General features: G+C 46.4%; 1 protein-coding gene across 1 annotated transcript in view; it reads right to left on the bottom strand.

Moving 5' to 3' along the window:
* Positions 1-656: 656 nt before the first annotated feature.
* CASKIN1 (CASK interacting protein 1) overlaps positions 657-13208 on the bottom strand; it is a 171373-nt gene continuing 158821 nt past the window's right edge. The window contains exons 16-18 of the mRNA XM_033914977.1: positions 9699-11897; positions 5318-5702; positions 657-3535 (exon numbers count right to left, since the gene is read on the bottom strand). Coding sequence (XP_033770868.1) covers positions 3439-3535; positions 5318-5702; positions 9699-11897 — 2681 coding nt within the window. The 3' untranslated portion in view covers positions 657-3438. The remainder of the gene's footprint in view (positions 3536-5317; positions 5703-9698; positions 11898-13208) is intronic.

The raw sequence follows: 13208 nt of genomic DNA, 5'->3' as shown, positions 1-13208 counted from the left end.
AAGTACCATGACCAGCTTGTGAACACACTGTAATGGGATAAATTTCTTAAAGTGGAGGAGACAGTGAACACCATCAAGGGTCACTGCACTACAATCCAGACCCTATCTAAAAATGGCCTCACTAGAGCTCCCTCCTCCAGGCAACACCATAAGAACATAAGAATAGCCTTACTGGTTCAGACCAATGGTCCATCATGCCCAGTAGCCCATTCTCATGGTGGCCAATCCAGGTCACTAGTACCTGGCCAAAACCAAGAGAGTATCAACATTCCTTGCTACTGATCCAGGGCAAGCAGTGGCTTCCCCCATGTCTTTCTCAATAACAGACTATGGACTTTTCCTCCAGGAACTTGTCCAAACCTTTCTTAAAACCAGTTATGCTATCCGCTCTTATCACATCCTCTGGCAACGCGTTCCAGAGCTGAACTATTCTCTGAGTGAAAAAAATTTCCTCCTATTGGTTTTAAAAGTATTTCCTGTAACTTCATTGAGCGTCCCCCAGTCTTTGTAATTTTTGATGAATTTTTGTACCCATTCTACTCCATTCAGGATTTTGTAGACTTCAATCATATCTCCCCTCAGCTGTCTCTATTCCATGCTGAAGACCCCTAACCGTTTTAGTCTTTCCTCATACGAGAGGAGTTCCATCCCCTTTATCATCTTGGTTGCTCTTCTTTGAACCTTTTCTAGCGCCAGTATATCTTTCTTGAGATAAGGAGACCAGAATTGAACGCAATACTCCAGGAGCATTATAGCATTCTTATAGCTGTTCTATCAACCACAACACCAACTGACCCTGACAACAGTGGGTGCGAGGCACTTCTCTTCTACCTAAAAACCAGTGCCCTGGGTACCCCCTCAAAGCCCTTCAACACATCAACCTACTGGTGCTCAAAAGCATACCGAAAGCCTTCAGCGCCCATCTCTTTAGCAAGAACATTCTTCTGCAGATGGACAACCAAGTCACCATGTTCTCTGTGGACATAAAGGAAGGCACCAGCTCCTGAAGTCTGTGAAAGAAGCCCTGGCAGTTCACACTCTTCATCAAATGCCTTCGCCATGTCATGTACCTAGCTCGGGAATTCAACACCCTTGCACACAGCCTGTGTCAACAACTAGACCCTCACGAGTGGTCACTCCACCATAGCCTCAGGTCAGACCTCTTCTGCCACTGGTTGCCCCTTTACATAGAACTCTTCACATCAGAGACCAACAAGAAATGCCCCTCTTTTGTTCCAAAGCATACCTCTCCCTGCAGAGTCGCTCCAGATTCCTTCTTATTTATGCATCCCCCCCCCCACACACACACACACACATACCCTTGATATCCAAGACTCTTCAGAAGATATGCCAAAACAGAGTGACAGTCATCTTCATTGTTCCATATCAGCCCAGACTATTTTGTTTCCCATACCCGCAGCACCTGACCACTCGCCCACTCATCATAAACCTTTTCACCCAGGATGAGGGAACCCCCCTCCACCTCAGCCTCTGCATCCTGGCTCTCATTACCTGGATATTGAAAGGCTGGCATTGGTTACTCTAAATGTTCCCTTGGAGGCTTCCAAGGTCTAGTTACTTCTCCACCAGACATTCCAGGTTTGCTGTCCTCCTGTCCAATTTTGCTTCAGCACCTACTCATCCTGGTGGAAATCAGGACTAAAGCTGATCTCCATCTAAGCACCATTGTGGCATACCATGCCCAACTAAACAACAAATCTGTATCAGCTTACTTATTCATGGCCAGATTAATGAAAGGCCTTATCAACTTTCACCCACCAATCAGATGACGCCCCACTGGTATGGAATCTTAATATGATCCTCCAACCACTCATGCTACTGTCCTTCAGACTGAAGAGGAATTCATCCACAAATCTGTTGGTGTAGTAAACTAAAACCTCCACAGGGAGGCAGTAGACAAGCACTGGAAAAAAAATAACCGAATCTCTGCCATGTCTGCACTGCCAATGGAAGTAGAAAACAGACACCCTATTCATGTCTTAGAAATTTTACAGCACGGCGTTAGAAAGACATTCATTCATTTATTATGCCCTGGACACTGCATGAAATGCTGGCTGGCTGGCTGCCTGGGTTTTTCTTCTCATTTCCTGATACTCCAAGGCCTGCAGATTAAAAAAAAAAAAAAATCCCACTCAATGCCTTAATGAGAGTACCATGCAAGGACCTGTGAGTACAAGCTACCACTGAATTACGAGAGAATAGCAAGAAAACAATTTTGCTTCAAAAATGTTTGATCATGAATATGAAAATAAAACCTTTAGCCTAAGAATACATACAGAAATGAAGTGGGGATGCAGCTTATTCATCCCAGACATCTCTTGCGCTGCCTTCTGACTGAATGGGAAAGAGTGAAGCGATTGTGTCATTGTTTGGCTGTGAAGAGAGGTATTTCAGTTTAACGTTTTAGCGCTCTCGCTAAACATTTTGCTTTTGTCCAGGTAACAGCTGGCCCTACTATAAACCCCATTTGCAAATCTTTCCTTAGACACTATAGTAAAACATCTCGATTGTTCAGCTCGGCAAGCTGCCTAGTGGCTGAACTCAGTCAGAAAAACGGGGGCAGACTACAGATTAGCTGTCTATGAAAGCCAGTTCTGTGAGGCCACAGTGGTGGCAGGGGAGGTGATGGCCCTTCTAGTGTGGGCATTTCGGTATTAACGAAGTTTCGACGTCAATTTGCTTCCATAATAATACAGTTTAGCTGATGGAAAACCACAAATCAAACCACCGACTTCAGACCCCAGCCTCCCTACCGACACCTGGAAATGCAATACCACACACTCTCAACAGAAGATGACAAGGTTTAAGTCAGAAGTTCTTCCTGTCTGGGATTTGCTGCTTAGGTTCCAGTGACTCTCTCCCTGGCGGTGGTGGTCTCTTCCAGACAACAGTCAGAAAGAGGGGCCCATCCGTCATGCGCTATTCATTTTTCTCTGAGAGTGTACATCGCTCTACCTTTCAACAGTGCCCATCCTCGGGGAACATTTTTGCCCCCCAGACTTCCAGCTGACAAAGCTGAAACTCCTCTTTAAGAGAAGAGGTCTGGTTTCATATCTGAAAGACACAAGATACAATGCATATAAACTCTTTACAACCATGCTTACACTCGACACATACCAGAAGGATTCTATACTTTTTCTTCCCTTTAACAATGGGACTTGTCTTTTTCCAAGGTTGAAAGAAATGTTCTTTTCTGTAAAACTGGCCGACAAAAGCCTTCTCTGACTGTTTCACCACAATCCTGAGGTATCTTTTTCTTCTTTGTGCAAACCGGATACATTGTATTCCAGAAGGGGGAGGGAAGTGGGGGGGGGGGCAGAGCAGACTCCGGACAGGATCGGTCTGGGAGATGGGACGGGACAGATGACATCCTTGTGCCCATAGAAATCCTGAGGTTATCTGGGGTCATTTGTGCCCTCATTCCAACATTGCATCGAGCTGGTCCGCCAAGTCGTCAAACATGCTGCCAATGTCATCCAGGATGCTGACCGTGCTCTTCGATTCCACGGCAGAACTGTGGTGGGAAGAAGAGAGAGAACCCGTCAAAGCCTTGTTTCTGTAGCTATCGTAAAGGTTCTACACCGCATGCATGAACTCATCTGTGGACATTTGTGAGTGGGATCTCAGTACAGTGCAAGGTTCAGCAAATTTCAGCTGCCATGTCCAGAGTCAGACCAGCCACTAAGCTGATTACAGCCCAGAATTTGGAAGGAAGGTGTGGTTCGACTGCGTGTGAGATCTCTGTGCTGCCACGCCTGCCGCTGCTGTGCTCCTACCTGCTCCCAGAGTTTAATGAAGAGTGAGCACTGTACAAAGTCCTATAAACACAGGGCCACACCTAGGCACTGCCTTGTTCTGCCCTCCTCTGCAAAGCTAATGCCCTGTCAGAGGCAGAGCTGTAAAGGGTATCTCATGCCATATGTCCCCCATCACCGTCGCTAACTCTCCCCCCCAGCATCTCCCCTTCTCTTTTCAAACCTCCCTAGCAGTCCTCCCCCTTCCCTATCACCAACTGTCCAAAATTCCCCCCTTCCCTTTCCAACCCCCCCATCCAACAGTCTAGCATCTCCCCTCCTTTGTATAGGGTTACCATATGGCTCCAGAAAAAGGAAGACGGATTGAGACATCCAAGTTGCATTGGAAGTAAAGCCCAGATGTCTCAATCTGTCCTCCTTTTTCTGGAGCCATATGGTAACCCTACTTGTAACCAGCACACAGCATCTCCCCATCTTCCTACCAGGTCTGCTGTTCTTATCCCCACCACCATCCTGGAGCCGAAGAGAAAAGGGGACCTACAATCCTATGCCTTGCTGAAGCACTGTTGCATCCTACTCCCCTCCAATGCTTGAGCTCGGGCCTGTGTTTCAAGGCCCCACACTGGTACTCAATCCAATTGCTTCTTTGCTCTGGAGGAGAAAGGGCTGTGACTGTGGCAGTGGTCGGAAGAAATAAGATGCTACACTTCTGTCCCACAGCCATCGCCACTTCCTCAGGTCAGAGGGGGACAGGACTGTGTTTCTGGGTAATGAGGGCTAGCTGAGAGGTGGCCAGTTTGGAGGGAGGAGAGAGATGGTAGAAGAGAGTGGTGTAGTGGTTAAAGCTACAGCCTCAGCACCCTGAGGTTGTGGGTTCAAATCCCACACTGCTCCTTGTGGCCCTGGGCAAGTCACTTAATCCCCCCTATTGTCCCAGGAACATTAGATAGATTGTGAACCCACCAGGACAGAGTAAATAGATAAATAAAACTGATGGTAAGAGAGGAAGACTGAGTGATGACAGGGTGGGGGGGGGGAATGAAAGAGAGGCTGAGTAGACAGAGAAAACAGGAAAACAATCCTAATAAATCAGGCCTTAAAGGAACAGCAGCACACCTTACAGGAGATCTATCTTCCATCCTACACTTCAACTTTATTGGAACCAATTAGGGGGGGGGGGGGAAGGGGGTGGGTGGAAGACCTCGGCTGCTTGTTGTGGAGCTGCTTCTTAAATCCAATGATTTGTCAGGGCCTGCTATAGGGCACTTATGATCTCCCAGCCTTTATCTAACCATCATGTGTGTAGCTGTAATTACTTCATAAAGCGTGAATCAACCAATTCAAATTAGCCGATTTGTGCTTTCGGTCTTATAAGTGCCTGAATGCAGCTCGCCTCGAGCTTGGATTTGGAGCTTTGACGACTCTCCTACAACTTCCTGTAACACAACCCAGCAATCTTAAAGTGGTCCTTTTGCCCTTGTCTATGAATCTGACTGGCTTCCTCTCTCTGTTTCGTATGTATGGGAAGGGTTTGTTCTCACTCTGTCTGCTCATCTTCCAGCTTGATCTTCTCCTCCACAGCTTGTAAGGCAGCTGCAAGCGAGGCGCTCGTTTCCTCCATTTTCTGGTGCGCTATCTCCGTGGTGGCGCTCTCTATCGATGAGCCTGCTATGGAAGATCTAGGTGGCTTCACAGGAACCTGTTGGGTCTGGCCAGATGTTAGCGGCTTGGCTGGGCTCGAGCAAAGGGAAGGCGGTGTGCTTGATGGCTTGATTGTAGACGACTGTTTAGCAGGAGATGGCGCAGGAGTGGCGCTGGCGCTGGCAGACTGGATTACTGCATGCGGTTTGGTGGGTTTTGGTGCAGTCGGTGGTGGAAGAGGCTTTGGAGAAACAGGCGGTGGCGTACCTTGCACACGTTTTCCTTCTGCGGGGAAAAAAGAAAAGACATGAAACTCCTCCTCAAGGCTCCACGAAAGCTCCCCACTGAATAGTGAGTAGATTACAGAAAATTAACGATGGAAAGTGAAAGTAATTTTTCAATGGTATAAAGATGTTAATAATTATATTTATCCTGAGCTCCATGATAAGGGGTCAATTAGATGGATCCTCAATGATGTGAGGATCTACCCTATAATGGAGCATCAGTGCCATGAGGCCAATCAGACATGCTTTCTTTAACAAGTTTATCGTTTATCATTTATTAAAATTTGTTTATTGATTTTTAAATTTTGCTATAGTTTATACTTTATTATTTATGTTCTGCCTTTACACAAAGCAGATCACAACATCACAAGCATAATTTACTGCTAAAGATGCACAAGCAAATCACAGCAGTTTATAAAATCAAAATTATAAAATACAAAACAACTCATAAGAACATAAGAACAGACTTAGTGGGTCAGACCAGTGGTCCATCAAGCCCAGTAGCCCGTTCTCACGGTGGCCAATCCAGGTCACTAGTACCTGGCCAAAACCCAAGGAGTAGCAACATTCCAGAATCCAAAAGAGTAACAAAAGATTGTAGAAACACATAGAGTATTACGATTCCATGCAGAATCTCAAAGTTAGCAAGATTCCGGAACCCCAAACAGGAGCAACATTCCATGCAGAATCCCCAAAGAGTAGCAAGATTCCCGAATCCCCAGAGTATCAATATTCCATGCTACCGATCCAGGGCAAGCAGTGGCTTCCCCCATGTCTTTCTCAATAACAGACTATGGACTTTTCCTCCAGGAACTTGTCCAAACCCTTCTTAAAACCAGCTAGGCTATCCATACAATAGAGGAAACTACAGCATACATACAAAACTAGCATGCCTAGAAGTGATAATGAAGGCCCTCTTATAAAGCTGCGGCAACCCACTCTAATCCCTCTGAAGCAGCCCATTGGGAATTAATGGGCTTTGGTGCTGTTGTCATGTGGCTTTGCGAAAAGGGGGGGGGGGGGGGGGGGGGAAGGCAAGCTAATGAAATCTAACATATGGTCTCTGATGAAATATCGCCCCTATCATTTGGGGCAGCTTTCTTAGTATTGTTGTTAAAATTAATCAAAAGACTGAAATACAAATGTTTTCAGCTCCAATCGAAATAATTGGTAGGAAGGAATTAGGTGACAAGGACGTGGTAGAGAGCTCCATAGTGAAGGAGCAACATCAAAGAAAGCCTGGGCCAGTGAAGGAATTCTTAATGGGCAAAAACAGCCTGGGATTGTCATGAAAAACTTTCTAGGTTAGAGTGCTAGGCCCGTTGTCCTATAGAAAAAGACCTCCTGATGAAGTCCACTGCACCGAAACACGGCCTGTGTTAGGCCACTATCTCCAAACCACTGGACATCATAAGGTGGTTTTATCTTGGAAATTCTTGGATCATCATCCTTTTCTACAGTATTTGGTCATTTTCACAGTGTTTTTCTGCCACTAGATCATTTGCATTCTTACAGAATAATCCAGAGCTGATTTTTTTTTTTTTTTTTGCACTTCCACATGTTAAGTGCACACTGGAGAATGACAGAGACAAATTTATCCCTGTCCCCGCAAGAACTCAATTTCCCCTTTCCTATTTCTATAAGCTTTGCCTCTGCCGGGTCAGACCAGGGGTCCATCGTGCCCAGCAGTCCGCTCCTGTGGTGGCCCCCAGGTTCGTGACCTGTAAGTCCTTACCTAAATTCTTTATTCCCTATTCATTAGTACCCGTATAGTTACCCTCTATCTGTACCCTTCAATCCCCTTCTCCTTCAGGAAGTCATCCAATCCTTTTTTGAAGCCCAGTATTGTGCTCTGCCCTATCACCTCCACCACCCTCTGAGTGAAGAAGAACTTCCTAGCATTCGTTTTGAATCTGTCTCCCTTCAATTTTTCTGAATGCCTTCTTGTTTTTGTTGGCCCTGTTAGTCTGAAGAATCTGTCCTTCTCCACCTTCTCTATGCCTTTCATGATTTTATAAGTCTCTATCATGTCCCCTCTAAGTCTCCGCTTCTCCAGGGTAAAGAGCCCCAGCTTCTCCAACCTTTCAGCATATGAAAGGTTTTCCATGCCCTTAATCATCCTTGTCGCCCTTCTCTGGACCCTCTCGAGTATCGCCAAATCCTTCTTAAGGTAGGGCGACCAGTATTGGACACAGTACTTCAGATGTGGGCACAGATGAGGACGGAGCTTGCAGGAATGGGGCAGGGGCAGGAAAAGAACTCACAGGGACAGGACGGGAAAATGAGTTCCCGCGGGGACAGGGAAAAATCTGTCCCCGTGTCATTCTCTAGTGCACACATCTGCCAGTATTATAGTCATTTAGGCACTTTTTTGCTGTGTAAATGTTGGTGTATCTTTATAGAATTTCTCCCCCTTTAGTTCATAAATTAGGTCCATTTGAACACGTTGCACATCTTTTCCCCATTCTGGCCCATCTCTGAGGGGTTCTTTGCCTCAAGTCGGAGAAACACAAAAGCTCAGCTGTCTATCCAACATTTTGAAGAGTTTTTTTCTCTAGCAGTATTAGGTTCATCTCGTTTCTCCCTGTTATTAAGTTTTCATTTTGCTTTGAAATGTTACATTTGTAACATCATTTTGTTTTTGTAAAGGTTATTTTTCTTAGATTTGTATATTTTTAGATGATTGTATGGCTGGGAGTGGGACCCAGTAATCAAGCCACAGCAACACCTGATGGTGGGATTTTGGGCCCAAAATGTCAGGATTCCGGAAGGTGCAAAGTCCCTATCCAAGAACCTACTACTGCAATGACCGCTGTCAAATACACAGGGGAAGGGGATCCCCCAGGTAGTTTGAATGATGACTCTTAGAGTTAAATCCCAACCCTGGTTCTGAATGAGCTGAAGCCAAAAGACACAGGAAGAAACTTCCAGGCCTCAGAGGAAAAAAAATCCCAGTGAGAGAAGATCGACCTCATGAGCTCCCAGTATCAGTGACCCCAACGAGGAGTCCAAGTGGCATCCACTGTATCAACCACCCAATGATAAGAGCCCCATTAGTAACCCCCCTCCCCCTCCCCCCCCCCCCATCCGAACAAGCCCTTATAATCAGGATTGCGACAATATGAAGCAAATTGTATCTGGGATTAAATTAAATAAACAGTTAATAGTTTTTCATATTATACAAACAAACACCAATAAAAGGTTCTCACGGATTATTTTTCTCCTTATTAACAAAAAGACTAATTTACATTAGGGCATTTCATCTCCTTATCTGAAACTGGAAAAGTTTCATTTCATTTAAAACACTGATTATTGCACTTCTGAGCAAGTAACAAAACCACTGTTAGGTTCAGGCATGAATTCACAATTTTCTAACTTAAAACCTCAAAAATCTAAAATGGATTATAATTTATTATCTACCTGCAAGAAAGAAGGAGGGACGCAATTGAAAATTCCTTCAAGAGGAAGAGAGAGGAGGAGAAAAATTGAGGAAATATAACAGCAGAAAGGAGGGGAAAGAAAACAGAAGAGAAAGCAAAGAGGAGGTGAGGAGGGGAAAGTGGAGGAAGCAGATAGGAGAAAGCACAGAAGGGAGAAAAGAAGGAAGACGTTGAAAGGGAAGGAGAGAAAGACTCATCCTTAGAGAAGGTTTGAGAGAGAGGATGAAAACCACCCTAGCCCTTGGAAGAAAGGAAGAGTGATGAGAGAGAAGAGACTCTGCTCCTTGGAGAAAGGAAAGGACAATGAGAAAAAGAAAACCAGAGACGGATGGGGGGGGGGGGGGAGTGGAGAGAGACAGACTCTGGGGAAGATAAGAGTGAGAGAGAAGAAAGACATTTTGACCCCCTTCAGGGGAGATAAGGGTGAAGGAGCCTAACACAGGGTGGAGAGAGCAAGCCAATGAAAGAAGTGAATGAGAAGTAGCTTAGACAGCAGAGAGAAAAAGTTCTGGTTGGTGGCGATCGATTAGAGCAGAATTGTTCTAACATAGTCATACCTGAAGTACCAGGACTTGGGATCGGTGCTTTCTTCGATGTGGGGGTAGGTGGTCCTTGAGGTTTCTGGCCTTGGGGCAGCAGGACGGGCTTTGGAGACACTGGAGGCTTTAAGGGCTTTTTGGATTCTCCATCAGCCACTAGGAACGTGTGTTCTGCCCCGGAGACACCACCGTCCACTGGCACGTAGACCTCCACTCCACTCATTTCTGATATGGGTCGGCGTTTAACTGTGCCAGTGCCGTTCTGGTAAACAGCCAAATGAGCTGCGTCCAGACTCAGGGCAGGATGGTCCTTGTCTTTACTCTTTGGCCTCCGCTTCACAGTGTCCGATTCAGTTAGCACAAATTTCACATCATGCTGTTGGCCCTGCCTGGCCCTTATTCTCCTCTTTAACGTGACATTGGCCTCCATTTTCGACAAGTCCCCGTGCTTGATAATCATAGAGCCTGCTGCACGCTGAGCAAGAGAGATGCCTTCCACCGAGTCCTCTTTGGGTGGACCTCCCTGCCTTGGCCGTTGCTTGATTGTCTGGTTTCTTTCCTCGGCAAATGGAATACTCTCTGAAGAGCTGTTGTGGGGTGAACCACCACGATGTAGCTGGGGTCTGGTCACAATCAAGTCTTTGGCAGTCTCAGATTTCACACTGTCGGATCTTTCCCGTTTAGCCGTTGCAATAAGGCCAGTGACTGGGCCACTAATTGTCCGACGCCTGTTGACAACTTCCCCATCCAAGCCAATGGCATCTCTGTGTTTAACATTAGCGAGGACTGGGGCTACCTTGGCACGGTCAGGGCTACCTGGCTGGAACATAAGACTTGGGTGTATGTAGTAGCCTTCTACTCCCTTCCTACCTAGAGCCTTCTGCAATGCAATCGCTCTGGCACCTCCACCAATGGAGGACATTTCAAGCATGGCAGCTATGCTCTTCACACTGCCTGCACTTCCAGTATCCACGCTGCCCCCAAAGTCACTGGCCCGTCTCTGCTCAAGGAAGTTCTCCACCCCTTCAATTTCTTGGGGGAATTCACCATCTTTGAAATCATCTTCCAGATTTGTGCTGGAGATAGCAGAGCTGGAGCGCTTGGGAGGAGGAGGAGGGGGGCCCTTTTTCTTGGGCCTGACAGCGAAGGACTGGCTACGGTTGACATTTTTGTCTCCACTGGGCTGTGCTCGGACAGAGTGACTCCTTCCAACCCGTCTCTGCATAGTGGCATATGGGATAGCATCTGGCAGCATCAGCTCATCCCTGTCTTGCTCGCTGTCCGACATGGCATAGCGATTCAAACTGTGGGCCCGCTTCTTTGGCCTTGCTGGATCTTCCTCCAGATCTGTGCCTGGTGGGGGAAGGCATAATACTGGAACAGAGACAGGTAACACTGGAACAGCCTGTGCTAAGGGTCCCACCATGTGCCCTGGTCCAGGAGATCCCTCGCTTTCCATAGGCTGTGGCATTACATATGCAAAGCCCCTATGTGTGGGAGACTGAGGCAGAGATCTGGGGGACATTGGCCTTTCCACCTGCTGGAGGAGTTGAGGAGTGGGCTTCACCTTTGCTGTTGCTTGAGGGACAGTGAGAGTCTGTGGAGAAGAAGGTCTTGGCTTGGTTGGTGTCTGCGGTGGGGTGTAGCTATGGCCACCTGCAGGAGGAAAGGACTGCCTGGGCTTACCAGGTACTGGTGGCACACTGGCCCTCTTTATAGAATGCCCCTGTCGCATAGGTCTCACCTCCTTGGGAATGTTGGGAGTGCTGGCTTTTAGATCCTCTGTTAGATATTCTTGGCTCTTTGACATTGCTGAACTTTGTACTTTTGATCCATCCCCTAGGAGCTCCTGTGAGCTGCTAATCTGCTTAGCTCGGCCACTGATGCTGTTTTCCTGAGCAGTCCTGGACCCCGGAGACCTATAGCCCGGACCTTCCCTAATATGAAAAACATGGTTCACTTGTTTCTCGTGGTTCTCTTTGGCCTCGCCAGCACTAGTCAATGCCACCTGAAGTTCACTGCTTAACTCGCTGTCCTGAAACGTTGTCAGCTTGGGGGACTGACACTCTGCAGACTCTGGAGGTGGAGATTCAATAGCCACAACATCCAGAGACTGAGGAGCTTTCTTCTTCAGAGTTCCCGATTCATATTTCCCGTGATCAGCTTTCTGAATTTCAGACAGCTTCTTAACAGCCAACATTAGCTTCTTCTGGTGGCCTAAAGCAAAAGAGAAAGAAGTTTATAAGATAAGAGCTGCAAAAAGAGACTGATTAGAAAGACCAGAGGACACTCGGTGAAATTACATGAAAATATTTTTTCACTCAGAACAGTTAAGCTCTGGAACTCATTACCAGAGGATGTGGTAACTGCGGTTAGCATAGCTAGATTTTAAAAAGGTTTAGACAAGTTCCTGGAGGAAAGGTACATAGTCTGCTATTGAGACAGGCATGGGGGAAGCCACTGCTTGCCTGGGATCGATAAGATAGAAGCTTGCTAATCTTTGGAGATTCTGCATGGAATGTTCCTACTATTTGGGGTCCTGGAATCTTGTTACTCTTTTGGGATTCCAGAATGTTAGAACATAAGAACTGACATACTGGGACAAACCAAAGGTCCATCAAGCTTAGTAAAACAGATTTTATGCTGCTTCTCCTAAGAATAAGCAGTGGATTTCCCCAAGCCAGACCAATAATGGCCTATGGACTTCTCACTGAGTCCTCCTTGCTACTCTTTGGGTTTCTGCCAAGTACCAAGTCACCAGCAGGGGCTGAAGAGGTTGTGTGGATGCTAAATGGATATAACATATGGAGGTCACCTGAAGGTGGCTTCCTGGAAAGGACACATGGCAGGCAAGTCCATAGTCTGCTGTTGAGATAGACATGGGGGAAGCCACTGCTTTCCCTGGGATTGGTAGCATGGAATCTTGCTACTCTTTGGGGATTCCGCTACTATTTAGGGATCCGGAATCTTGCTTACTCTTTGAGATTCTGGAATGTTGCTGCTCTTTGGGGATTCTGCATGGAATGTTGCTACTATTTGGGGTTCCGGAATCTTGCTTACTCTTTGAGATTGTGGAATGTTGCTACTCTTTGGGGATTCTGCATGGAATGTTGCTACTCTTTGGGGTTCCGGAATCTTGCTTATTCTTTGAGATTCTGGAATGTTGCTACTCTTTAGGGTTCCGGAATCTTGCTTATTCTTTGAGATTCTGGAATGTTGCTACTCTTTAGGGTTCCGGAATCTTGCTTACTCTTTGAGGTTCTGGAATGTTGCTACTCTTTGGGGATTCTGCATGGAATGTTGCTACTATTTGGGGTTCCGGAATCTTGCTTACTCTTTGAGATTCTGGAATGTTGCTGCTCTTTGGGGATTCTGCATGGAATGTTGCTACTATTTGGGGTTCCGGAATCTTGCTTACTCTTTGAGATTGTGGAATGTTGCTACTCTTTGGGGATTCTGCATGGAATGTTGCTACTATTTGGGGTTCCGGAATCTTGCTTACTCTTTGAGATTCTGGAATGTTGCTAC

The sequence above is a fragment of the Geotrypetes seraphini genome, chromosome 11 (assembly GCF_902459505.1).
Source record: "Geotrypetes seraphini chromosome 11, aGeoSer1.1, whole genome shotgun sequence".
In the NCBI taxonomy this organism is placed as follows: Eukaryota; Metazoa; Chordata; class Amphibia; order Gymnophiona; family Dermophiidae; genus Geotrypetes; species Geotrypetes seraphini.
Note: the sequence above shows the minus strand (reverse complement) of the source record. Positions and strands in the feature narration are given on the sequence as shown.